At 39.0% G+C, this 25488-nt stretch overlaps 1 protein-coding gene across 3 annotated transcripts in view; it reads right to left on the bottom strand.

Moving 5' to 3' along the window:
- The window catches only part of COBLL1 (cordon-bleu WH2 repeat protein like 1), a 77960-nt gene extending 52703 nt beyond the window's left edge, over nucleotides 1-25257 (bottom strand). Inside the window, exon 1 of one of the 3 annotated variants that reach the window (XM_053982757.1) lies at nucleotides 24366-25257. In XM_053982757.1, coding sequence (XP_053838732.1) covers nucleotides 24366-24439 — 74 coding nt within the window. In that variant the 5' untranslated portion in view covers nucleotides 24440-25257. Of the gene's footprint in view, nucleotides 1-23588; nucleotides 23639-24365 lie in introns of those variants that run through there. The other 2 variants (XM_053982759.1, XM_053982760.1) reach the window with 2 other exon arrangements.
- Nucleotides 25258-25488: the final 231 nt, after the last annotated feature.

Below are 25488 nucleotides of genomic sequence, written 5' to 3'. Positions count from 1 at the left end.
TCTGCTTCAAACCCAAATTCTAGACTAATATTCAGAAGTGCAAGTGCATTCAGTCTCTATTACATGTTGTTTTGACCCAGCACAGAGCACACCCATTCAAGCCATAGCAGCCACAGATTCTCCAAGAGAATGCCATGGGAAATGGTATCAGAAGCTTTATTATGGCCCAGGTAAGCAATATCCACTAGACCTTGTCACAGGATTACATTAAGTTGGTCCAGCAGAACCTACCTTTACCAAAACCATGCTGGCTGGGGCAGATTCCCTGGTTGTCCTGTACATGCCACATGATATCACTCCAGATAATCTGCTCCATAACCTTCCCTCATTGCATGGGGCGTTCAGCTCATCACACAGTGCCATACTGCCTGTGCAGACTGTCTTCTCTGTGTAATGGCACAGAAATGCTTAACAAAATTTTGTATACTACTAAATTCCATGTTCTTAAAAAGCTCTTCACATAACTGGACCATGCCCTTGATTTTCTACCTACCCAGAAAAGATTAAACAGGAGGTGATAAAAATATTCAAACACTTGTATTTGTGTGGACTACAAACACTGAAATTCTACCAAATGGAAAAAAAAAAAAAAAAAAAAGAAAAAAAAAAAAAAAGAAAAAGACAAGAGAAAGAGAGAGAGAAAGGAATATATTTACTCAGAAGCAGTAATAGGCCTCTTATACCACAGCAAGTTCACCAGTGTTTCTAGGAGTCTTGTCTTGATATGCTGCTAGAAAAGCATTACATCATTATGGTTACAGTCACAGAACATTTGGTCTGCTTTATCTGTATTATCTAGTTTTAAACTTAAGAATACAATATAGCAGGTTTTTATGACTCAGTGTTTTACTGCAGCCCTGTAAACACTGCAAGCCTCCAACAGAAAGGCAAACAGTTACAGTAAGTGACTATTTCTGGCAATATTTTTTTCTATAAAACATCAAACAGTCCAAGTTAGAGACAGCATATCCCAGAACTCAAGAAACAGAATGTATCAAATTTTTTTTCCTTGGGTTTTTTGCTGTTTTCCTTTCCCCTTGTTGGTTGTGTGTACAATTCAAAATTTATCTTTTCATAAAGGTTCCTAGAGACAGAAAGTTTCAGAGGTGAGCTCTTGTGACTATTTTCTAAATTTTATTTTAAAGAAAGAAATGAACAAAAGTACCTATCAAAAGGATATGGCAGAGCTTACAGCACAGTCATGAATTTCACTTTCTCAACAGCAAGCAGCAATTTTCTTTCCTAGTGAAAAGCCACTAGAAACACTAACAGGCTTTTATTTAAAATGAAGAATAATGAGAATTTGATATAAGTATACAAGTTTTGAAATAAATTTTCTTAAGATACAATTACAGTTCTTTTGTGATCTATGGTATTGAAGGAAACATTGTGCCAGGCAAAATCCTAATACAGGAAGGACTCAAGTCAGGACCTGTGATACAAAAGAACGTACCTTTATGTATACATTTCCATAGTCTGTCTTCTCTTTTAAGGAGTAATCAGAATTGTCCATGACTTATACCTGAGTCATTTTAAAAACAAAACCCAAAATCTAAAGTACAATTAACTTGTTCCTTCCATTGCAATTTAGAGCAGCCTGAAGGACTTCTGCAATAACTAAGTTAAATCACAGACAATTAAGTTTACCCACTACCACTACCCCAGAAGCCTGATGTGCAGTAGAAAGACCAAACAAACTTCCGAAATAAAGACAAGTAATCAAAAACTTCTCTGTCCCTGTTACTCACATCCACTTCTACCTTTGGTTGCTCCTATGTGGAAATCCAGACTTACCAAAATGTGTATTGAACTGCAAGTATTATGGCACTCAAAACTGTTTGACAAAAATAAAGTACAAATAAAGTACAGTTTTTAACTGCTTCTGTGTAAGCTTTTTGTTTGTGATCTTGCTTAGATACACACTGCATTTATAATAAAAATAATAAATAAAAAAAAGCATAAGCCTGCTTGACAAAGAATGGAATCATCCTGACAACACTGAAAGAAGAAAACTGCATTTTTATCTCTCACTACTTAAGACTTTCCAGCATTTACTACAAAACTTTCCAACAAACAGTACAGCTACAAGTATGGACTGTAGCATCAGATATTTCCACTGCTGGTTTTAAGATTCTGCAAGAACTCGGATACCACATTCATACAGCTCTACTTACAATTTACACACAAAATATGTTAATTTGGAAAAAGAAGCATCCACTTCCCAAAAAAGACCAAGTATAACTTTCGTAATTAGGAGACAAATGTAAATGTAAGCAACCTGCTTATCAGAAAAGCCTAGACATATTGAAAGTATATAGCTAGATACTTACCATGCTCTCACATTTTTTGTTTCTTTTACTGGAAAACACAAAGCCCTCAGTGAGGACGCTGAAGCCCAGAGGTGTCTCAGTAACGCCTGCTGAGGCTTTGCTAGCCCGGACTTGACTTGTCCCTTAGTCACTCGCCCTGCCTCCGCACAGCGTGAGCGGCTCTGGGGCAGGCAGTGGAACCCAGGCAGCGCCATTGGCCCAACCGCACAGCACGCGTGGGAAGTGTCTTTTGTTAAAATAAACACTTCTGCAGCAAGAAAATACTGACAGCATGGTCAAAGTACTACAATAAAAACTCTTACAACACTAAGAGCACTGACTCAAATACGTATCCAAATGCTAGGGAGTGGCAGGCCAGCCTTAGGGGTGTGGGGGAGAGGTGGTGGGCAGTGGCCATAAGCCCAGGGAATGTCACAGAGGCCCCGCTGAACAGGGATGTTACTGCTCCCACCTGGGCAGAAGGGCTGTTCTGCTGTTCCCTGCCAGAATAATAGTAAGAAAATACAGACAGGTAAAACCCTGCCTTTCATTTAGAGATGTTACTAAACCTAAGCTGGCTACGAGGAAGGAAAGCTTTTCATCTCCAAGATATGCCAAGCAGGTGCAGTGCTGAAAAGTTACTTCCTATGTGCTTGCTTGTTGTGAAATATCTTCCACATTATATTGCTTCCTATATGTGAAAACCAGTCTTAAATGTTCAAGTACTTATCCCACCAAGATTTGAGCAACTCTGTAAAATGGTGCAAGGCAAAGCACTACTACTTCAAAGCATAATGCTGCTTTTAAAAAGGTCTCTCTGACATCCTTCAGTTTAAGTCAACAAAAATGCAGACGTTTTGAATACAAAATAAAATATCTCCACAAGTAGTATTGTGTCTACCTAGACAACCTAATTTTAAAGTTAAACCATCTGTCTAGAAAACTGACTACCTGGAAATAAAATATTTGCATATGTAACATTGCTGGAACTGAACAAGACCAATTATCATAGTCCTTCAAGTTACTTCTGAGAAGTGACACATTTGCTTTCCAGCTCCAGTGTGATCTTTCCTTTTCAATGACCAAACCAGGCATTGCTTAGTGATTTGATCCAGTAGGTGAATGAACTGGTATTGCTCAGAAATTCTCTTTCTGGTTCTTAATTTAAGCAGGTTTCAGCAAGGACAAATAATGCTAAAGATAGGCCAAAAAATGTGCTGTACTATCCTGGTTAGACCAGGTCTGCAGCTAGGAGCACAGACATTTTATAAGTTCACAAGTAACTTTCCCACTGGGGATGAGGCAACAGAAACCGGTTGCTTTAATAGAAGCCATGAAAAAGAAAGCCACAGGGTGGCACTGCAAGTTGGATGTATTTTGAAACTACTTGGCTGTTTATTCTTTTCCAGACAAATCAGAGCATATCTAATCCCATCTGTATAAAACAGGAGTGGTTCTGTAGTTTTTCTTCAAACGTTGTATTTTCCAGCAAGAAATATCTCTAGAATATAAATCACATCATAAAAGAGTCACCTACTTCAGAAATGTCCGGATGTTTTATAAATTAATAAAATGGTATTTAAGAATATTAACATGAGAACGCTATTGCAAAGACAGGCTAGGAATTTATACCTATTTTGGGTTTGTCAGTTCATTCTGAAACAATTAAAGAAAAAAATCTTTCCAAAACACATGCATTTTAACACAAAAGCGAAAGAATTTTTTTTTATACCATAACTTTTTATTAATGTTGAGATAGCAAAATCTCAAACAGATCTCTCTCTGAAAGGAAGAACAGTATTAACCTTTAAAAAAGTATATGAAAAAGTCTTAACACAGCATTCAATACTATCATATGCTTTTAAAATACTTCTCATATATAAAAGAATCATACTTAATTTCATTCAAACTAGATGACTTAGTACAGTAGTAGTTCAAAGCTAAACTTAGAAGTGTATTTAATCTGCTTTGTTGGCTTCTTCTCTCCCAATTTTCAAATCTCTGCCATTTGAGTTAAAGCAGAAACATTTGCAAAAAGTGCTATTCCTGTTCATTTAGTGAACTAACCAATTTTCAAAGGAGAGTTGGAGGTCATCCAGGATCACAAGTTACTTTCTACTTTATAAAACAAAAAGTCCCTTCAAGGTATAAATTTGATATTTCAGTGGATTCTGAACTAACAGACACTATATGACTATGCACAACCATTTTAGTTGCTGAAGTCCTAGATCTATTTAAGTTTTCAGTTTGAAAGTACAATCAGTAACATACAAAAATAAGCAAATATCGTATTTTTGTTCAGTTGCATTATAATATAAATCAGAACTCCAATTCATTTGCTATCATTTTTCTTATTCCGGAGGACAAGAATTCTAAAAAAAAATATAAAGTTTTAATTTTTTCCCTCAGTCAGAAGTTCAAGAGTGGACTGGCAATTATTCCAACTGCCAAGACATTCTTCCTGCTAGGAGATTGCTCCCTGTATTTTTTAAATTATTTGTATATGGAGATTATTTTGCTATTAGATAGCATAACATTAATATACGGACAAAGAAATATGCCAATATAGCTGTGACTTTAAAATTAAATAAGGCAGATAATTATGCAATAGTATTGATTGCCAAAGCTATATAAATTTGATTTGAGCACATATTTGCCTACTTTGCGGACTCATACTAAAGCACTCCACATGCTAATAAAGGGTTTCTGCCTGACGAAGACTAAATTAAAAAGTTAGTGACCTGGAAATAATAAATTAATTTTGGTACCAAAACATCAGTGCCTGGTGTCAATATTGCTTAAAAATCATGTATTTAATACAAAAGTAATTAAGGCATCTCCCTCTCAAAAAAAAAACACCAAAAAACCAAAACAAACCACCAGCCAACCACAAAACTCAAAGGAAAATTCTTACTACTATCAAGATTTGTCTGTTATTATTTCCTTTCCTAGGAATGAGAGAGCAAGGGCTTCTATTGAATTGCTGGTGTGTAGACATTGAGTAACTGTACTTACAACACTTCATACAATAACTTCCCAGTTCATCAGTTCAACATCAACTATGATACTGTTTACATACAACACTGCAAGGTCATGTGCTGAATGCAACTAATGAAAGTGAACGCCATCAATTCTAAATAAAGTAACTATTTAAGCAAAAAAATAGACACACTGGATGCAATCTAATATGCTTCCAACAGACTAGTCTGTGCCCCTCTATTGACACTTATGCCATTATTAATCGACAGATAAATTAAAGTGGACAAATTTGGGTAAGTAGGTACATTGTTCATCAAGGCCATATCCTTAAAAGTATGAACTTTGAGGAAACTATGTCTTAAAAGACATATGGAAGTAACCAGCATGTCTTCTGTTTGAATTATGTTTTCTTCTACTTTTTAATTTCCTTATTTAAGGCATATTAGTGCTCATAGTTAATTTGTACATATTTTTCATGTATTTTGAAATAATGTTTCTGGACAGTAGAAACTAGCCAATGCATTAAGCTTTCCTAGTTGGACATTAGTAACTGGAACAGCACTTGGTCTCTGATGTGCCATTACAGAATTTTCACATCTAGATAAGAGGTCACACACACATACAATCCCACCAAGGGAAAAAAATAAAAAACAAATAGCCAAATTTTGACTCATAAAATCAAAACCAAAGAAAGGATTCTACCAATCCTAGTCCTGTCCCACCCAATGTAGAACAAAAATCCGAACAAATATTAATTATGTTTTCACATCTTGGGTATCTCAGAACTTCAAAGTTATTTATTTATGCAGATGACTAAATACTTCCCTTCATTTTTCAACTATCCTTGAACAGAAGTATTTGTTCAAGAACATAAAGGACAGAAAATAAATGGCTGTATAGCTCTTGTCACCGCAATGCAAAACATTTATGTCCAGTTCGTAAAAACTGCAGTATCACACAACTTAACACTCTTAGAAATCAATATTTAGTTCAAATTTCTGTACAACCCACAAGAATTTAGATAGAAGAAATTTTAAAAAGCCAAACAAAACCCTGCACACAACTATTCCTAGCCAGAACTGTGAGGCACATTCTTACATTCCCATGGAAAGTTAACAGGACGAGGAGCATGGCTCCAACTTCCCTTGAGGCCAGGCACAACTGAACTATTGGACAAACAAGTTCTGGTCCCCATCAGTTGCACATTCACATAGATCATGGGAACTCATTTTCTCTGGGTCACTTGGCTACACAGCTGTGTGTGTGTCATTTGTTTTTAGAACACAAATATTTTCTTTTAAATGAACAAGCAAGTACTACATGATTTAATAAAAAAATCCAGAAGAGATAAAAATATCTATCTATCTGTATGGCATGCTTTACAGCATAAGCTAACCACACATGCCAAGCCAGTTTTGTAATGTTCAGTGAAACCATCTTATGATTCTGCCAAATTAAAAACTTAAGACAGCTGACCCTTATCATCATAATCCTCCCAGAAGGAGTCCAAAACCTATGATGCAGAAGCTCTATCACACTTTGGCAATCCTGTCCCTGTCCCACTTTCTACCTCAAAGTCATGAGCACTTCTTTAACAATTTCAGTAGGACTGAGGAGTGATGGTGGATGGAAAATTGACACAGTCATGTTACTGCCACTACCATAATACATAAGTGGTTCTGTGTACAAAGTTCTGGGACAGCCACAAATTATGTTTTTTTGGACAAAGGTGGTCTAGCATTGAATCAGACATATTGATAGGGAGCAGAAAAATAGGATACAGCTTTGTGACAATTTATGTAAAGAGCCTCAAACAAGGCACGACCTGCTGCTAAGAGATACCAGAATTCACCTGTCATACTGTAATTAGGAGTCACAGACGGTAAAGACAGAGGAAACTGAGTGATTCTCAGGCTGGTCGACCAGCCTTTCACCATGTTCTCGACCTAAGGACCAGCCATTGGCTACACAACCTCACTGGGTCCCACTGCTAACCCTGATGCAAATCACCAGACCACACCTTCTAAATATTCACCAGCAGCCCGGCTGACTCTATTTGCTAAACAAAAAAAACCCCAACCTGGCTATAAAATGGGTGTTATTCAAACACTTCACACCAGTGCGCTATTTCTGTGCCTAAGTTCGCATGGTTTCTCAAGCTCACCATTTTTTATATTCTCAGAATTCCATTTTCTGCATATTTGCTGATGTGAAACAGGGCTGAATGGGAGACACCTCTGCCATGGTAACATTGCAGACTGTGTGAAACATTTTTTCAGACTGCAAATATGACCCAACAGCATTTAAAAATATTCTATGTCATTAGCTTTCTGGTGTCAAAGGTGGCAAATAATGATATCACGTGACTGTCAAAAGCAAAGAATAGTAACAATGACAAAAACTTCTGAGAAAATTGCAAGAAAAATTCTACAGCTAGGCCAAGCTGTCATTTCCCTCTATCTTTCTACAATTACATGACTGCATAACTTTATCACCATTGATGTTAAGTGATGAAGCTAAGTGGCTGGGTGAAGGAAACAACAGAAGAATAGAATAATTTAGGTTGAAGAAGACCCTTAAAATCATGAAGTCCAATCATAAACTTAAAACTGCTGGTTCTTGTCTTCTCCACTGGAGGGGTGAAACTGCCTTTTCAGGTTGTCCACTCCTGTTCATATTATTTTAATTTTTTTTAATAATAAAAAAGACAAAATACAATCATCCCTTCCATTTTGGCAAAAGTACATACCAGCTTCGTTGCCAAGGCATTCAGTTGCAGGCCTTGGTACTCCACCTTCTCTTATCATTTAAAATCTCATTATTTTATTGCCAAATTCAAATCTGAAACTCCCACTTAGGGAAGCTCAAGGGATGTAAATCATCTGCTTCCTTTCTTGGCTTCCTGTGTCTCCAAACATGACACTGTTATGTTCAAATCAGACTGAATTAGGAAGCCTAGACATTTAAAGTGACATGAAACAGACAACATTGGGGTAAACTCTTTCAATTCTTTGATATGACAGCTTTATCTCTCATCAGTCTTGCTTATTTCCAACAAATTATAATAATGTAATACAATTTAAATAAACCAACAAAGGAAAACCCTCACTGTTATTTCACTGGATTTGCTGTGTATCATTAAGCTTAAAAGCAAACTGAATGATCTCTTATACTTACTATTATTTTAGTATTGCGCTAACTGCAGCAGGAGTCCTTACATCTGCTGACCAAATTAAAATAGAAGTCAGGATGTATCAGCTGGGACTATGAAATGTTATGGTGCAATGCAACTATTCTACTTACAAGTCAGTTAGTCAAAACAGCTCAGATCATTAAGAATTGATTCAAGCCAGGACAGAGTATATCTTCCAGAAAATACTGACATTTTCTGATGATAAAGCCAACATTTAACAATAGGAAGCAGTGACATCCATGACTTCTGTACTTTAAGGCCTTAAGTGAAGCATCAGATGTTCTATGAAAAACATTCTCCTTATGGTTTTCTTAATTTTTTTTTCCTTATTTTTACTACTGAGTATCTTAGCATGTCAAAAGACAAATTTGATCAGTGAAAGGATCCATCAGAATTTATCAGCTCCTTGTACTTAATTTCTTCTTGATTTAATTCCCAGGATATCAGTTATTCTTCTGTTAATTGTAAGGTCAAAGAGGACTGCATGGAAGCAATAAGCAGCAGGAACTAAATAAACAGAAGACCGGATCTTTAATGCAAATGTGTTTCCTGGAGGAAAGGAGTAAATCAGTGCAGATAATGTAGTACAGAAGGAGGAAAAAAAAATTAAAAAAATAAAAATCACATGTTCTAAAACAATCTGTTCAAAAGTTTTCCCCTGGAAAGCTCTTCAAAACCAGTGCCCTGCTGAGGAATTTACGAACTTGCCAAGGTTTAAGTTACTAATCAAAAGCAACAGCTATTTGCTTTGTGGATGAAAAGTCATAGCACTTGCTCAAAATTAAAATAAACCAAACAAGCAAACAAATCACAATTATTTTAAGGTACAATACAAGTGCAGTGTGAGAACTGCCTGTGTGAGTGTGTAACTGAGTCCAGAATACATCCCCTTTCATTAAAAGTTTTAAGAAAAAGAATACTGGCAGTACAATTAAGAGGTTTGCAGAGTACTGAACCAGTTCAAATAATTCTTAATGTTTTTCAAATCCATCAGTTACAAGGTCACACCAGGGTAATTCCACAGCATGTCTCCTGATAACCATGCTTCTGTCCTGTTAAAGAACCACACATTTATATGAACAGGTAGAATTTAAAGTTTATCTTTAATAACCAGAGAGCATGACTCTTTAAATATCATGTGCATTTTCCAAAATCACTGTTCAACCCTAAAACCTTATTTAATAAACCACTGCTACAGACAGTAGGACATCTGATAATTGACAAATATGTTTTCAAAAATTAGTTTCTGGCTGCAGAAAGGGCTCCCATTCACAGAAGTTTTTTCTCTCTGCATGTAATATTGTATCCTCCCAAGTACATCCAATGTAACTTGACAGAAACTCCTTGCGTTTCAAAAAAAAGACTTCACACCTGATTAATTTGTACAACTGCTTAGTAAAGAAATGAAACATATTTAAGACTTTGAGACTTCTGCCTCCCCTGTGAAAAAGCAGAAAGAAGCAGATTAGAGAGGCCTTCCTTCTTCAAAAACACATCATTACTTGTTATTGGAATACAGTGAAATCCTAGTTTCAAATATAAAGTTATTTTATCAACACTTTTAATTAAAAAAACACTGAAAAGTGGGTACTATAAGGAATCAGGAATTATGAAAAGGAGATACCCATAGATATCAAGAGCCTGAACACAGCTACCTACAAAGTTCCTGCAATATCTTCCCTCACAGAACTTCAGTGAAATGTAAATAAGTGATGGTAAATAATGGAATAGTCATTATGAGCATCAAACTTCATGAAAACTATGCATTTGAAAGATGAATGTATGTTTCAGTACAAAGCACAATTGATATTAAAACAATATTAAGGTTATGCTGTGTCAATATTCTTTCAGGAGTGAATTATATCTACTTTCCCTTATTAGAGTATGGCACACCTGACTCACCATTGCTGCCTTTTCCCCTTCCTTCTGTGCTCCTGCTTCCATCAGCAGCATGGTTTCCCATCTGATTCATGGTCAGGATTTTCACTGCAGGGAGGCTAACTCTGCACTTGAGTACAAATGCTAAGAGGATGACAACACTATTAACCAGTGTAAACTGTTTCTGCAGAAGAAAAACTCATTCATATTTCCTAAATAACAATCTGGGCCATTCTACAGTGCACTATAGATCTACCACAGCTTGGAATAGATGATCTTCAAAGGTTGCTTCCAAGCCAAATAATTCTGTGATTTCTCTGAAGACAAAAATAAACTGGTAGAAATCAAAAGCAGAAGAAGTATTTTGGCATACATTCTTCCTGAGGAGGGAAAGTTCACATGCACGTAGTGTTTAGAAGCATAAAAGCTATTAATTTTAAAAACAAAGGCAACACCATTCTAGCTGGCATTAAGAATCAGTAGAACAGTACAAACAGGAAAGAAGTCCTTTAAAAGAGAATATGAGAACAAACCAAAAATGGTTTAGGCTATCAAACAAAAAATTAAAGAGGATACAAGTGAATGCAAAAAAAAAAAAAAAAAACCAAAACCAAAACAAACAAACAAAAAAAAAAAAAAAAAAAAAACCCAAACAAACAAACAAACAAAAACCCAAAAAAAAAAAAACCCAAACAAAACAGCAAGGACACCGGCACAGGGAAAAAGCCACCTGGCCATTTCCAGATGCCACAACTAACTAGACACAGCTTGAACCAAGAGGGCTCAAGCAGGCACCTGGGAAATATTTCACATCCTTCTCAGTAAAATCACCTTTGACTTAAAAATAGCAAAGGGGTTTTCTACTTGTTCTAAGCAATCATAAAGAGGTAAAAATAACCCCATTCTGTTTGTCCTATTGAGTAGAGGATTAAAATAACTGGCAAGGCTTTAAGTCGTGAGCTTGAGATGGATTCACCAGGTCACAATTGGAAAAGGAGAACTGCCAGTCCTTGATAAGCACAGCAATTACCATTCTTTTATATACAGAACCATTCTAAGGGAGTACAGCTTCCTTAAACAGCAATAACAGCATATCCTTTGATTTATACAGCAGTCCTGCAGCAATACAACCAACATCCTGTTTTCATCTTAAAGTACAGCTGGGCACTTTGTCTACAGGCTTTATTTATCAGGGTCCCCATAACTGAGTGCCTTGTCATTATAAGAACAGCACCCTTCAACTTAGCAACATTTTATCTTCCTGGTTCTTTCCTTATGAAAATTCTTGGTACCCATGGTACCCACCTGACCTATAGAGCAAATGGAACTTTTCTGCAAACTTTGACACAATGTGACTTAAGTTTATAAATGTTAACTAAATACAGTAACACACTTCTCCCACCCAAAAAGTCACGTAAAAAATCCACCCAAGAAAATTCAGGCAAAAATGGCTTTCTTACTTCATGGATTTCAAAGGAAAGGACAAAAATATGCTAGATCTCCTAAAGCCTGTAAAACACACAAATTCCTGATATGTGAAACCACTCCTGTAAGTTCACCCTGGATTTAGAAGTTTTCCCTGACTATAACAGCAAATCTATGTAAAATGCCTGAGAGAATATATGTCTAAAACATTTGACCAGACATAGCATGGATTATTTAATAATTCTGTATCCTGTGTTATCACAACAGTCAGAATCCTGTCAGAAATGCAGTATTTTCCACATTCTTACCCATGAAAGTAACCAGCCAAATAGCATTTTGAATTATTTACATGCTCATACTCTGTAACCATGCAGCAACTCATGAACATGCCATTCACATGCTGTCACATTTTAGAAATAGAAAGAAATAGTTAAGAGTGCTTAACTCTACCACTTCATTTTTCAAAAGTTTTAGAAGAAATTGTTGCTTATTGAATACATTAAATCACTAAAAACTCATAAAATGAGGAAACTTCTGCTAGCTATAAGACATGCACATTTTTTACCCATTTATCCTCCAGCAATTGGCAAGCTGCGTATTAGCACAATCTCAGTGAAAACAAAGAGGCAGTTACTAATACCAATATAGGGTAAACTTCTTACTTAGAAGTAAATGGCCCTGATTTAAGAGCAATAGAGAACGCTGGATTTGTCTGGCCAGAAAACAGCCTGTGGTAGGGGCAAAGAACAGGCAAAATTACTGCCAACACTGTGTAGCAGAAGAAGCCAAAGTGACAAGGATGCAGATCAGAATATCACCTTGACCAGAGTGTCTGCTCCTGACCTTAGTGGTAGGAGATAGATGAGGGACAAGCTGCAGATACTTCATTTGCTAAAATCTCCAAAATCTGTCATTATTTCCCCACAATTAACTGCAGCAGATCAGTGCTTCACTTGTCATAAAACTGAAGTTAACAAGTGGAAAACCAGAGCAGCCAATTTGGATAAAAAGTTCATGAGCAACTATCTATGCAGACCATAGAAGCAGAACAAGACATAAATAAGGGAGCACTAAAAAACTCAGCTACAAATCTGTGAACTTTTCCAAAGTTCACCCTCACCCTGCTGAGTAAAACTAAGTGTCAGTAACCTAAAGCACATCGACCTCTCACAAGTACCACATTTTCTCTCTCCCAGTAAGTATAGGTTAAGTTTTGAATGCCTCCCAAAAGAGGAAATTAATGTAAAGAACTCTGGCTTCATATTAGAGGAGAGACTGAAATTGTGGCTAATGGCCATCCCACTGTTCTTTTGACACACATAAAATGACAATGATCAGAATTTTAGAAATTTTTATTACATGGATATAAAGTCACTGGCATAATGCTGTTAGTTTAAAGCAGAAAGGCTCTTTGGGTGCAGGAATTCAAAGCTGACACTTCAAAAACATCACAAACCACAATATCCTAAGGTGAATACAGACAAAGAAACAAAATCCTTGTCTAACAGTAAGAACAGAAAAAGGAACTACGCCAGACTTCCATGATTTGATTACCAGCAACTTATCACAGGCTTCTTCTGACTGAAGAAGAGAACATGAAGTGGCAACAAACTGAATCCATCAGCTCAACAGCAGCAGCAAACCTACTCAGTTGAGAACAAGACACACAAATTTCCTTCTACCTGGAGAGTCCATAAGAGAGGGAGAGGGGTATGCAACTTCTGTCAATTATTCAAAATCCAAACAAAGAAACAAAAAAATCAGGGGAAGAGGAAGAAATAATCTCCACATCCAGTGTCAGCTCTTTGAATGAATCAGCTTTTCATAGACCAAGTGATCAAGCCACTTCTTTCTCGCTGTCACTTAAATATTTAAGTGAAAATATTTGTTAATCAAAGTCACTGGTAAACACAATGGTACACAATAGTGGTACAGCTACATCAGTTTGAGAATGTGACTCACATTTTCTAATGGATCTCATTTTATCATCAGAAGCCAAAAGTTTTTTAAGTTGAGTTAAATGACTGTTTCAATTCCAACCAATGCTGTGCCATGTTTAGCTATGCCCTTTTGTCTTTGATAAAGGATCACATGGTCTTTTACAGACAGATGGGAGATCTTTCAACCGTGTTGAGCTTTTATTCACGTGATACCACAAACTGACTCAAGGAAACTGTCAGTGTATGACTGAGATGTGAAATATGATGTGACAGGATGTGGGAAAGGCCAATAAGGGTAGATACAGTTTTCCAGATACCATTAAGCTTTTTAAATTATTTTTAAATGAAAATAAAAACATTATAAAGTACTTCTAAACTGGGAGCTTTTGTTTCCCTGTAACAGAAGGACTCTGAATAGTTAACCATTTTTCCCTAGTGAGAGTATGTTGTCGGCAAATTAATTGAACTCTTCTCAATTAACTAGGGTAGAACTTTGCAAGGATGTTTCTACATTAAGTTGTTAAAGCTCTTCCAAGTGGCCCTGACAAACATTTCTACAAAATAAACAATTCACTGGAGACGTCATTTCCTACTGTCCATCTCCACCATGAGCAGGAAGAGGCAGCATCAGCCTGTCAGAATACACAGATTTCATTCAGGAAATGTGAAGCTGCTCTTCTCTAGTGGACAAAGAATGCAGGACAGCTGCCTCTTATGCAGAGGGGCAGAGTGGTGACCAACACTAGAGATCCTTCCACAAGTGCACTCAGTCAGGGTACCAAGTCATTTCAAAAACTCCATCTATAGCAGTAGTATAGTATAGGATGAAATCTCAGCAGTCATGTTATGTGTCATTATTTCCCAATGTGTCAATTCTAACATAAAATCTTATTCTGGATTAAGTACTGGCAAGCAGTCTTCAAAAAAAAAAAAAAATTTCCTGTAAACCTGTTAGCTGGCAGGCTTTACATTTATAACTAAAAATCCAGGAAAATTTTGGGGCAAGTAAAAGCAGGATGAAAAGCTAACAACAGGAGCCCATAAGGAGTATCTTAAAGAACACCTAAAAAAAAAAAACAAACTACAAGAACCAATTGATTTGTTTGAATCTTCATAGAACTATCATAGTACCACACCCCTATTTTTTTTCTAAAATAAATCATTGTATACTTTTAAGGCTTCACCCAACATTTACAATTCATTGCATTTCTCTCTCCTTTATTAAATTAAGATTTATGAATAAAGATGCATTACAACAGTGTATTTTGGGACGAAGACTGGAAAGTTTGTAAGAATGTTTGGGCAGTGGAAATATAAGACCAGTCAAAGAAAGATGCCTAGAAATCAGACAGATTCCAACAGTTCAGACAGTGATGTCAGATCCTTATTACTTTTCCAAAATAAATCTCTTCAGATTCTCTCTTACACTCCTCACTATTGACAACCAGCTCTGAAGAAGTGCTTATAAAATGCTTTGGTTTTCCCTGTCTTCTACATTTTCACCTTGCTTTTCTACAAAAGTGAACAAGCATTGCCTAGTGTATTGAGAATATCTCAACAATACCTAGGACAGGACAGGGGGCATTTTGTGCCCTGCACTGCAGAAGAACCATCAAAACAAATCACAAAAATTATCTAGATTCCAAAATCCTCTGATCGATCCCTGCATATATCACTTGGCAGAAAACCAGAGTCCTCTCCCTGCTCAAAAAAAAAAAAAACCAAACAAAACAAAAAAATAAACAAAAACAAACAAACAAACAAGAAAAAACCCCACAATCAACCATCAGGAAACAAGAGAGAAGCATGAGAAAGCTGAAGGAGTAAAGGCACATGTGACCCAGTTCCATCAGTTCATTTCTACAACAAATTCCTGATAATCTATTGTGCAGATATCAAATTATATACATATCTAATTCTGAGAAGGGACAGAATGCAATACATCAATAAAATTACAGCTACTGGCCCAACAAAGTCATAGGTAAACTCTGACTTACTTGAATAAAGAAAAAAAAATCCTATTTCATGTCTGTAGCTATCACTGCCAGCTTTGAGACCTCAGCTTCAAGTCCTACAATGTCCAAGGCGTTACTCAACTATAGATAGGTGAGCAACTGCAAAGACAGTCAATGACCCCACTTTAAAATGCCACAAAAAAGGGCCTGGGAAACCCTTCTCCCCTTCAACAGTGTAGTGAAAAATGTCTTCAATCCTCAGTAAGAACAAGGAAATAAGATGCATTGAGCTAGGTAAAACAGAACACACAATTTTTAAACACAAAAGCATATTTATAAAAAGAAGAGTTTATAGTTTCAGAGTGAACTCAGGGAAGAGGAATTAGATACAGGCAGAATCAGATAGAGGGAAAAAAAATAAAAAAAAAAAACATAAGGAAAAACCAGACTTTTTCTAAATGTGAAGATTTAAAAGAATTCACAAAGCCAGAATGCTAAAAGATCCACTCAGCTTGCTGGGTTCTTACCCCTTCAGGCAAAAACAAAGTACATCTTTCTTTACTAGTAGCTGTAGACTTACAAACTTGCTTAAGACTGAGCAAAAAGGAACTTCATCCAAGCAGTGAATACTTTAAAAAGTGAATGAGGTAAATATAGCTCAAGGAGGGTGCCAAGGATGGAATTAGTGAGGCTGATTTGTAATGTGGGTGGAAGGAGAGAATCAAAATTGCAGGCAAGGGGAAGTAAGAGACCATGAATCAGAGACCAGCAGAGGTTACAGACTGGAGACTACAGAGGGTAAATTGAAAAAGCAGTAACTCTTCAGAAATGAAAGTTGGGAATCTGGGAACAACTTTCAACATAAAATTATGTCTGATTTATGAGGAATTAAATATTCTGAATTTTAAGATTTTTTTTTTAATTAAAAATTTTAAAAATCAAAGCCCAAATTTCTGGCATGGGTTGAATTTCTGATTTTACACAAATGTCTTAAAATTATCAGAAATTCCACCTCTAGAAATTCCACCTACTACATTATTGTCATCAATTGCCACATACCTTGTTTATCTTACTAACTAAAGAAATAAAAACCTCATCCATCCATGCAAATAATTTCTATGTTCTCAAAGCCAGAATGGTTGCATTTTGAATTCTGCACAATATTATTTTTTAATGAGAAGGACAGTATGCTGAAGTCCGTAGCTACCAGTAAAGAAAGAAGTATTTCATCTTTGCTTCAAAGAGTTACACCCAGCAGACAAATTGTAAACGCTTTTTCAACTTTGTTACTAACAGATATTTTGGCTCCTCTTCTTTTTAGATCAGAGACAAAGCATTATTCCTCCCACATAAAAAGAGCTTTCAACATTACTATCACAAGAACAGTTAAACAACAGCCAGCTCAGTAGATTATCCTGTACCTGCACTATTATGCCATTATTTTGTAAGTCTAGTTTGACAGTACAGAAGGACTGAGCCAGGTTTTACAAAAGTCAAGAGCAATACAATGATACTTAAACAAATGGCAAATTAGTGAATGACAAAAAAAAACCACAAACCAAACTTGGCACACCATATTTTTCCCTAATGCCCTTCAAATTACTTCGATACCTACATATAAAAAGATTTTGGGCAAAAGTAACACTACTCTGTTGATGGTCAATTTCCTTGAACATTCTTATTTAACTCACTTAATTCAGCAAAGATCCCAGCACATCAAACAACGGGGGAGGATGGAGACACAGATGGACAAAAAACCCAAACAAAATAGGCCAACAGTCAAACTCAATGAAACAAAAATAAATGTAATTTGTTTTGTGAAAAAAAAAAATAAAAATAGAAGAAGCAGTTCGTCCAGACAGCTTTGTAAATTGTAAGTCTGTATTAAGGGCAGAGGTGAAAATGCTTATGCTCTTCCCACTGCACAACATTTAAAAGTTACCTGTCAAACCCCATGTATAGAAAAGCTTCAGTCCTTGTAAGAAAATCTATCTGAAGGCCTGACATTAAAGTAAGGTAAAATACCAAAATGGAAAACTAATCAACAGAAAATCAAGGCCCATAAAAACAAAAAAAAGAACATCGTTAAATCAATACATCAATAACTCAGGAATATTAGATTGAAAATTGATTTGATTTTAAAGAAAATAAACTTATTTCTAATGCTATTCTTTTGAGATAGGATGGTGTTTTCCTTGTTGGAAGAAGTTTTTTGTCTCTTTCTGTTGGAGGAAAATTCAAGTTCACAACATTTCTTGTTTAACATAGAGCAACAGTTTGCATTGTTGGGGAAGGAGAGATTTGTTTGTCTATTATTAAATAAAATTTAAAACCAAGCTCTTTTGCCAAAAGAGAAATGAAAATCAAATAAGCAGGCAGAAAGTATACTTAAAACACAGCTAAGAAAGTTTCCAAGCTGTACTGTTTCTTCAATGAGAACCTCTGTGAAGCTAAAGCTTGCAGCAAAACCAATGCTTTCTCACAGAAGAAAGCTTAAACCCAGCTAAAAATATTCACATGCTCTATTTTCTTTAACTGAAAATAGTAATCCTCAGAACCATAGACATGCAGCAGAGTTGACATTAATATAAGTTCCCAAGGGAGATATTTCATAGATAGATTAGGGACTCATCCTTTAACCACCTATGGCACTCTGATCATTTACAACAACCAAACAAATGCACATGCCCCTTCTGAACTGGATAACCTCCTAGCAAATAAAAACACATCCAGGAACTCTGAATTCTGTAAGAATTCCCATGGTATTCAATTTCTGCATAAAAAAAATATTTCTTAAGGCATGAAAAAAATGCAGTTATATCCATCAGTCTATCACATGAAGATTTTAAGTCAGAACACATCTACCTAATCTCCAGTTAATGTTTAAATTTACTTCATAAAGAGCTGCATTTTTAATTGTGGGATCTTACCTCAGGAGGGAATTCAGGTGAAGCATCAAGGTTTTAATTGGTTGCTACATCTCAGAACAGCTGGTTTTCCCCCTTGAGCCCTCCATTGTTGCTAGCTGCACAGTCAGTTTCCTCTTCATTGTGCTAATGCTGGGCACAGCCACAGAACTCTACAGGAATCTAGGAGCCAACATCCCAGCTTCTTGTCATCCTCTAATGCCCTGACGTCAGTTCTTTTAGAGCTGTACACAGTGATAGTCACAGTGAGGAGCAACTTCCTCAAACTGCAGACAGCTATGTGAACTTAGAGTAGCAGGGCAGCTTCTGGGCAAGTGAGAGCCAGGTGAGAAGAAAAGAAAGTGCACAATCAGATCTGGTTTAACTTGCAAGCAGCTATAAAAGAGAACATCTGGCATTCTTTGTATCCACTACATTAACACAGCAACTCATTATACTGACTTGTTAATTTCTAGAAAAAAGAATAAATATTTAGTTGAGCATGCTAACCTTGTTACAGCTCAAAAGGGCTGGCTGGATAATCTGGCATCTGCTGTTCCCCAGCACACATAAAACTACAACAGTAGCAGCCCGGTACAGCAGTCAGGCTAGAAAATCTAGCATGTTCAGAAATTGTTTTCCAAGCTACAGTCAAGATTGTCAGTCATACTGCACTTTATTAAGGGAGACCTATTTAGGTGTTGCAAGATTGCAGGAGAAACAATTTGTTTGTGACTTTAAAATATTCCTACTCAATTATTTTGTCTGTCAGATGACAGAAGTCCTGTGAAGACTTTCAGTTTCCTCTGGAATCTAAGGTTTTGGTCCCCTACAATGGACTCTTTTTCTTCTTCCACCCAACACAGATGGGCCTACTCAAAACTAATAGTGATCTTCAGGTTTAGGAAAACACTGTGGTCCCATTTAAAGTAGATTAAAAAATAAAAAAAACTAGTAACTGCAGAAAGAAAAGAACCTACCCTAAGGTAACACCAAAATCCACCATCCAGTCTCAAGCACTTTTTCCCCTCAAATGCTTTTGATACCTCACTATCTAGCTCTCACTTTTCTTTTTCACAGGATACCAACACACTTGGACAAAGCTTGGAAATAACTCTGCTAATCTCTATTTGTGTATTACCCTCCTACACATTTTTTCTCCCTAGTATCCGCATTCCACCCCCTAATGTTTTCTTGATCTCATTCCCACAGCAACACACTCCAACAGGGAACATTACCAGTAACTATTCCATATGCACCCAGCTATGACTTCAGACTTGACAAAGTTTGAGTAAACAGCTTTTAAATACAACACTCAGTTAATGGCATCAGTGTCATTCCACTATTTGAGGTTGCCTTGCTTAAGGCAGATACATTAAGAAGAACAACATAATCACCTCAAGAAGTGTTATGTGTACATTTGGAACTCAGCTGGCAAATTGGCCCCTGGTATGATTAGCATTCAAGTGGCTCCTAATGGGCATCCACCCACAAAGGAGCTAACTCCCTGCTTCAAACAGCCAGCAAGCTCTACAGTCCCAAATTCTCAAAATTCTTTCAGTTTTGTTATTGCTCATTTACTTGTTCTTCATCGGGGTCAAGGGGGTGAGAAGAACATGCTGAGTATTATCTTGAAATCGCAGGTCTAAGAAATGAAGCACATCTAAGATAGACCCATAATGGCCTAACCTCCGATCCTAGACAGTGCTACCACTTAGTAGAGTAGTAGAGTACAAAAGGTCTTGTACTTAATGATAAACAAGTGTATACAATACACAGAGCAATGGAAACAGATAATTTATTGCAAGAGAAAAACGTAGTTTCACCCTTACATAAATTTCACCAAACTGAGCAAATTCAGACACGTACCCAAGTCCCCATGCCCACTCTGGGGCCGTGGTTCAGGCATAGAACACTTGGTTTGAAGCTGTTGCTACACTTGCTGTCCCTTCCCACACTCCGCAACAGGAAGGACTTTCATTTATACTTGAACAAACCTGTGGCTATGTTTGAGCTGACTCAAACACTTGAAAGAGAAGGAGGAGAGCTCAAATCAGTATTCCAAGCTTGACAGCAGACATTTGCCAAAACTGCACCACAGCTGACATCTACATAATGTGATTGAAATGATTTGATAAAAACTCAGTTGTGTGCCAGAGAAAATGTAAATTTCTTGGGTTTTCTGAAAACATCCCTTACTTCCTGAGACAGCCCTGGAAATCATGTGAAAAAGACACTTCTCCTGTTCTCCTTAAATGTTTCAACTACATCCACTACACCCAAACAACAGTGAATGGGAACCTGAAGACACTCAGGAGAAGCGTTTCTGGCACTAAGCTAATCAAAGTTGTTTGGCCCCACCCCTTTCCCCACAAAACCAGCTCTATCTTCAGCCCTGGAAAGCAGCTCCATCTCCGAAGCATGTTTTTGTTAGATACACAATGACAATGATAAAAACAAAGGGGGTTTGTTTGGGTAAAGCAGGTCAGAAGCTGTTATTTTGTATGTAAGCATATAGCTTTAAATATGATTTACGGGAACAAATGAAATAACACAAAATTCTAAGAAACATTACAATTGAATTAAAGGTGGATCTCAAGATGAAGGCTAGTATTTCAAAGGATATGAATATTACATTTACCAAAATTCAATTTTGCTCGAATATTCTAATGGCATATTAAGCCATAATACAGTTCTTCATGGTAAAATCCTGTGTCAACTACTGACATCTGCTTGTAATGTAAAAAAGTATTTACTCCAGGTTATGAGATTGCTGTCCAGCAACAGTAGGAAAATTGTATTCAGAAGGTAGGATACCAACTACAGGCACTCCTTTTTTTATTTGTAAGTATTAAGTCACACATTTTCCTATCATTTCATAAAGCAAATTCAGCTCTGTGATGAACAAGACCAGACTTTGTCAACTGGCCTGTTGGGAGCTCTATGCTGCCAGTGCTGTGCAGACTCAGGGTAAGATAGATGAGCTATAAAACTCCCTAACTGTCCAGCCAAGACTCTCCTGCCAGGAGAAGAAACTGTGTGTCATGGCCAGCCAGTTACTGGACACACCTCCTATTCATCATATTCCAAAATGCTCCAGCCAGTTGCTGGGCACAGTCTCTATTCACCATATTATATTGCAAAAAAAAAAAAAAAAATATCCAGCAGAGGCCATTTTTAAAAAAATCTTATTTACCTTGACTGTACACAGAGGAATAACATGGCCATGTTTCTCACCAAATTCAGACAAATATTTTTATCCACAACCAGTTTTAATAAACAATTTTTCAATAGAAAAGCATAATCCTGCATGCAAAAAAAAGAGATACGACGGAATCCTTTCCCAAAGCTTGTCCCACAGATCTGATAACAAAATTCTGTATTAAAGGGCCACGAGCAATCAAGTTACATAGGAGTTCCCAAGTTTTAACTTCAGTGCTTGAAAATTCACAAAACAACACCTTCTTAGCAGTTAGCATAAACAAACTTTCTCAGCTGTTAAGAGTTACCAGCAATTACTCCACAGAACTTCAAACAGTGATTTAAGAACACATTGGCTAGTAAACAGTTTTCAGCAGCAGATTAACAACACTTTCAACCTGGCTAAACAAGTTAAGAAGAGATGTAATGCAGTATATTACATTGTTTGGTAACACATTTAAAGAAAAATGTTATTTCAACTGAAATTCTTCCCAGATTGCACAAATTTTCCTATCATCTCAGAGAAGGAACAGTAACTGCATACTATTCAAAAATGTATCTGTGCACTATTTTCAGTAGAACTGGGAGTTGTCTTTTCTGGTATAACCACATTTTTTTCCTCAAATCCAGCATTTCATGAGCAAATGAGAGCATCTTATGGAAATAGTTAAGACTGTCAATAAAGAACTTTTGTAGCAAGAAAGGCACGGCAATTTGATTTTCTAAGTACTAAATTATATGTGAACAGCTGATAAAAGGCCTAAAAACCTCTCTGCAGGGCTAATGCAATGAGCCCTACTGTGAGTGCATGTTTCTCAAAACTGAGAAGTGGATGCTGGCAGATGCTCGAAGTCACATAAAGGGAACTTAGATGTCAAGCAGCAGCCAAAATTCACTATACCAAACTGCTTTATGGTAGGCAACAGGCCTAGAGGAACTGTCAGAACAGCCCAAGTTTCAATTGTGTCTTTTTGCTTGTTTTTATGTTCCTGCTCACAAGTAAAACAGAAGACTTTCAAGACATACTGTTTTTGCCACTCCCTAACCTGGAAAAAAACACTATTAACCTACACTCAATCCCTTCCAACACTGCTTAAGTACATAGCGTCTTCAAAATGCAGTAATTATCTATGCTGTAATTATACCACCTATATTGATTCACAACATAAAGTCAATTTCTTAAGGGCTACATATAAATGTGGAATAATGACAAGGCCTTAAGTGAATAAGTACTCCTCCCTTTATTAATCTTCAATATTCACTACAGCCATGACTTCAAACTGATTCGAGTACTCATGCAAATACTACAGTAAACTGCCATCATCTGCACCTGTTTATCCTGTAGCTGCTTAGTCAGCAATCCAAGTAATCCATTTCTGCAAATAGTATGGAAGTTTCAAAAAAATGTTCATGTTAAAAAATACACTGACCACGTATTTTGTCCATTCTATTTACAGATAACTTCAGCAATCTTACCAGCATTTTGATTCACTCCAGTTCCTAGTGAAGTCACTGAGTAAACTAACTTTCTTCAAACGTACCTGACTAGTCAAGGAAAAATCCTCCTCCTCCTGATCTATAACTGGCGTAGTTTTACTTAGGCATTAAAAAATATATTCTTTAACGTTAGATTTTCTGCTATAAGCAAAATAAAAACAGAGGGACCTAACACGTAAAAAGAAACAAACCATCCCTTTTACTACTCCAAACAGATGCTGCTTGTTTATTTTCTTTTCCCCAGCGTCGGCAGTTCCCAGAGCACCGAGGAGGTCGCAGCCCTCCCAGACTGCCGCCACTCTCACCCAGAGAGCTGGAAGTTGACTCCGCACACCTAAGGATGCTCCGAGGCAAGTGCTGACCTGCAGGGATTTGCCAGAGGTGCCGATCCCAGCAGTGCCGAGCACCCGGCATGTCCCGCGCCGGCAGCGCTGCAGTCCGGCAGAGGCACCGGGACGGCAACGCCGGCGGGCGAGTTGCGGCTCGTCCCTGCGGGAATTGCCCGCGGTGCAGGGCTGGCGCTGCAGCCGCTGCTCGGTCGGGCACGGCCAAGGAGGGCGGCGGCCCGACGGGCTAGTCCCGCCGCCCCTGCCAGGAGAACCGGCCGAGGTGCCGTCCAGGCGCCGCGGCCGCTCCCGGAGCCGTTTAACGGTCGCGCCGCTCCATCTGCCCGCGGTCCCGCCCGGGGCTTCCGCCTCCCCCCGCCGCAGAGCCCCGGGAAGGGGCACAGGGAGCACGCCCGCCCCCGGCGCTGGGGAGCCGCCTCTCGCCGCTGGCTGCGTCCCAAGCAACGCACCTCAGAGCCGGACGCGCACAGCCCCGGCCTCCCCGACCCGAGCTGCCCCCTCGCTCTCACCTCACCTCACCCAGTCCCGCGCACGGCCCGGCACGGCCCCGGCTCCCGCCGGCTGTCCCTTCGGAGCCGGGGGCGGCCGCGCTCCCGCCCGCGCTGTGAGCTGTGCTTACCCGGAGGGTGGCGGGGCGGCCGCCGGCCGGGCGCGGCCGTCCATGCCGGCGGCCAAGGGAGCGCAGGGCGGACGCAAGCCGGGGATCCGCCCGCACAGCGCGGCTCCCCGCCTCACCTGCTCGGGGCGGGCTGAGGAGGGCGGCCCCGCTCCGCAGCCCCCGGCGCCGCCTCGCCCCCGAGCCCGGGCATTTCCCGCTGTTTACGGTGCGGACACTGGGCGCCTGCCCGGGGCGGCGGCCGCGGTCACGGGCTGCGCCAGGCTCCTGCCGATCGCCGAACCACACCTTGGGCGTAGGAGGAAAAAAACACAGAAGCAAGAGGGAAAAAAAAAGGCAAAACAGAACTTCGCGGCGAGAAACTTGAAATGCGGAACCTTCTCCGCTCCGGCACGCACGGAGACAGAGATTCCCTGTTCCCGTCCCAGCGCCTCCCTCCCTCCCGCCCGCCCCCACACCCCCGGCTGTCCCCACACACCCGGCTGTCCCTCCAGCCGCGGCCGGAGCGGGGACTCCGCTCGGTCTCGGCCGCGGGCTGTCAGCGGCCAGCGGGGGCAGGGCCGCTCCTCTCGGCTGGAATTTTCCTCTCCCCGAGCGAAGCGTCCCGGCGGCCGCCTCGGGCTCAGCCCTTTCCCATTCCAGCCACCAGGGCGCGAGGCGAAATCCCCACAGGTGGGGAGAGCCAGGCGCGGAGCCCGGGGCCGGGATGCGGTCGGACCCCGCCGTGGGGGATCAAACTGTTCTGCCCGGCCATCGGGGCTGGGCCGCCCTGTGCCCGCTGCCGAGCGCGCCCGGGACTCGGCTGAGCCTCGCCGTGTCATGGGTGCGAGCTCCCGCCGTCAGGAGTGCTTTCAGGCTGATCAGAAGTTTGCTCTCTGAGCATGACGGCACCTCAGCTTTTCTATGCAGTAACAGCTGAGCAGATCGGGCACTAACGCGCTGCATACCTGTGTCAGCACAGAGCGCCGTTCCTGCTGTGCTGGGACCAGACGACATTGGCCAGTACACACAACTCTTTATACAGGTAATATTTTGCCCAGTGTTTAACAAAAATTGAAAAATAGCCAACGTCAAAGCATTTATACCTTTCTTTTTTTTTTTTTTTTTTTCCTCCGTAGGAAAAACCAAGAACGTTGCATTGAAGAATAGTTAGTGTAATACTGTATATAGCATTGTAGAGATGCTGTACTTTAATAACATTTTGCTTCTCCCTCAGATGCCATTCTCATCTGCAGTGTGCTT

Source organism: Vidua macroura, chromosome 7, assembly GCF_024509145.1.
Source record: "Vidua macroura isolate BioBank_ID:100142 chromosome 7, ASM2450914v1, whole genome shotgun sequence".
In the NCBI taxonomy this organism is placed as follows: Eukaryota; Metazoa; Chordata; class Aves; order Passeriformes; family Viduidae; genus Vidua; species Vidua macroura.
Note: the sequence above shows the minus strand (reverse complement) of the source record. Positions and strands in the feature narration are given on the sequence as shown.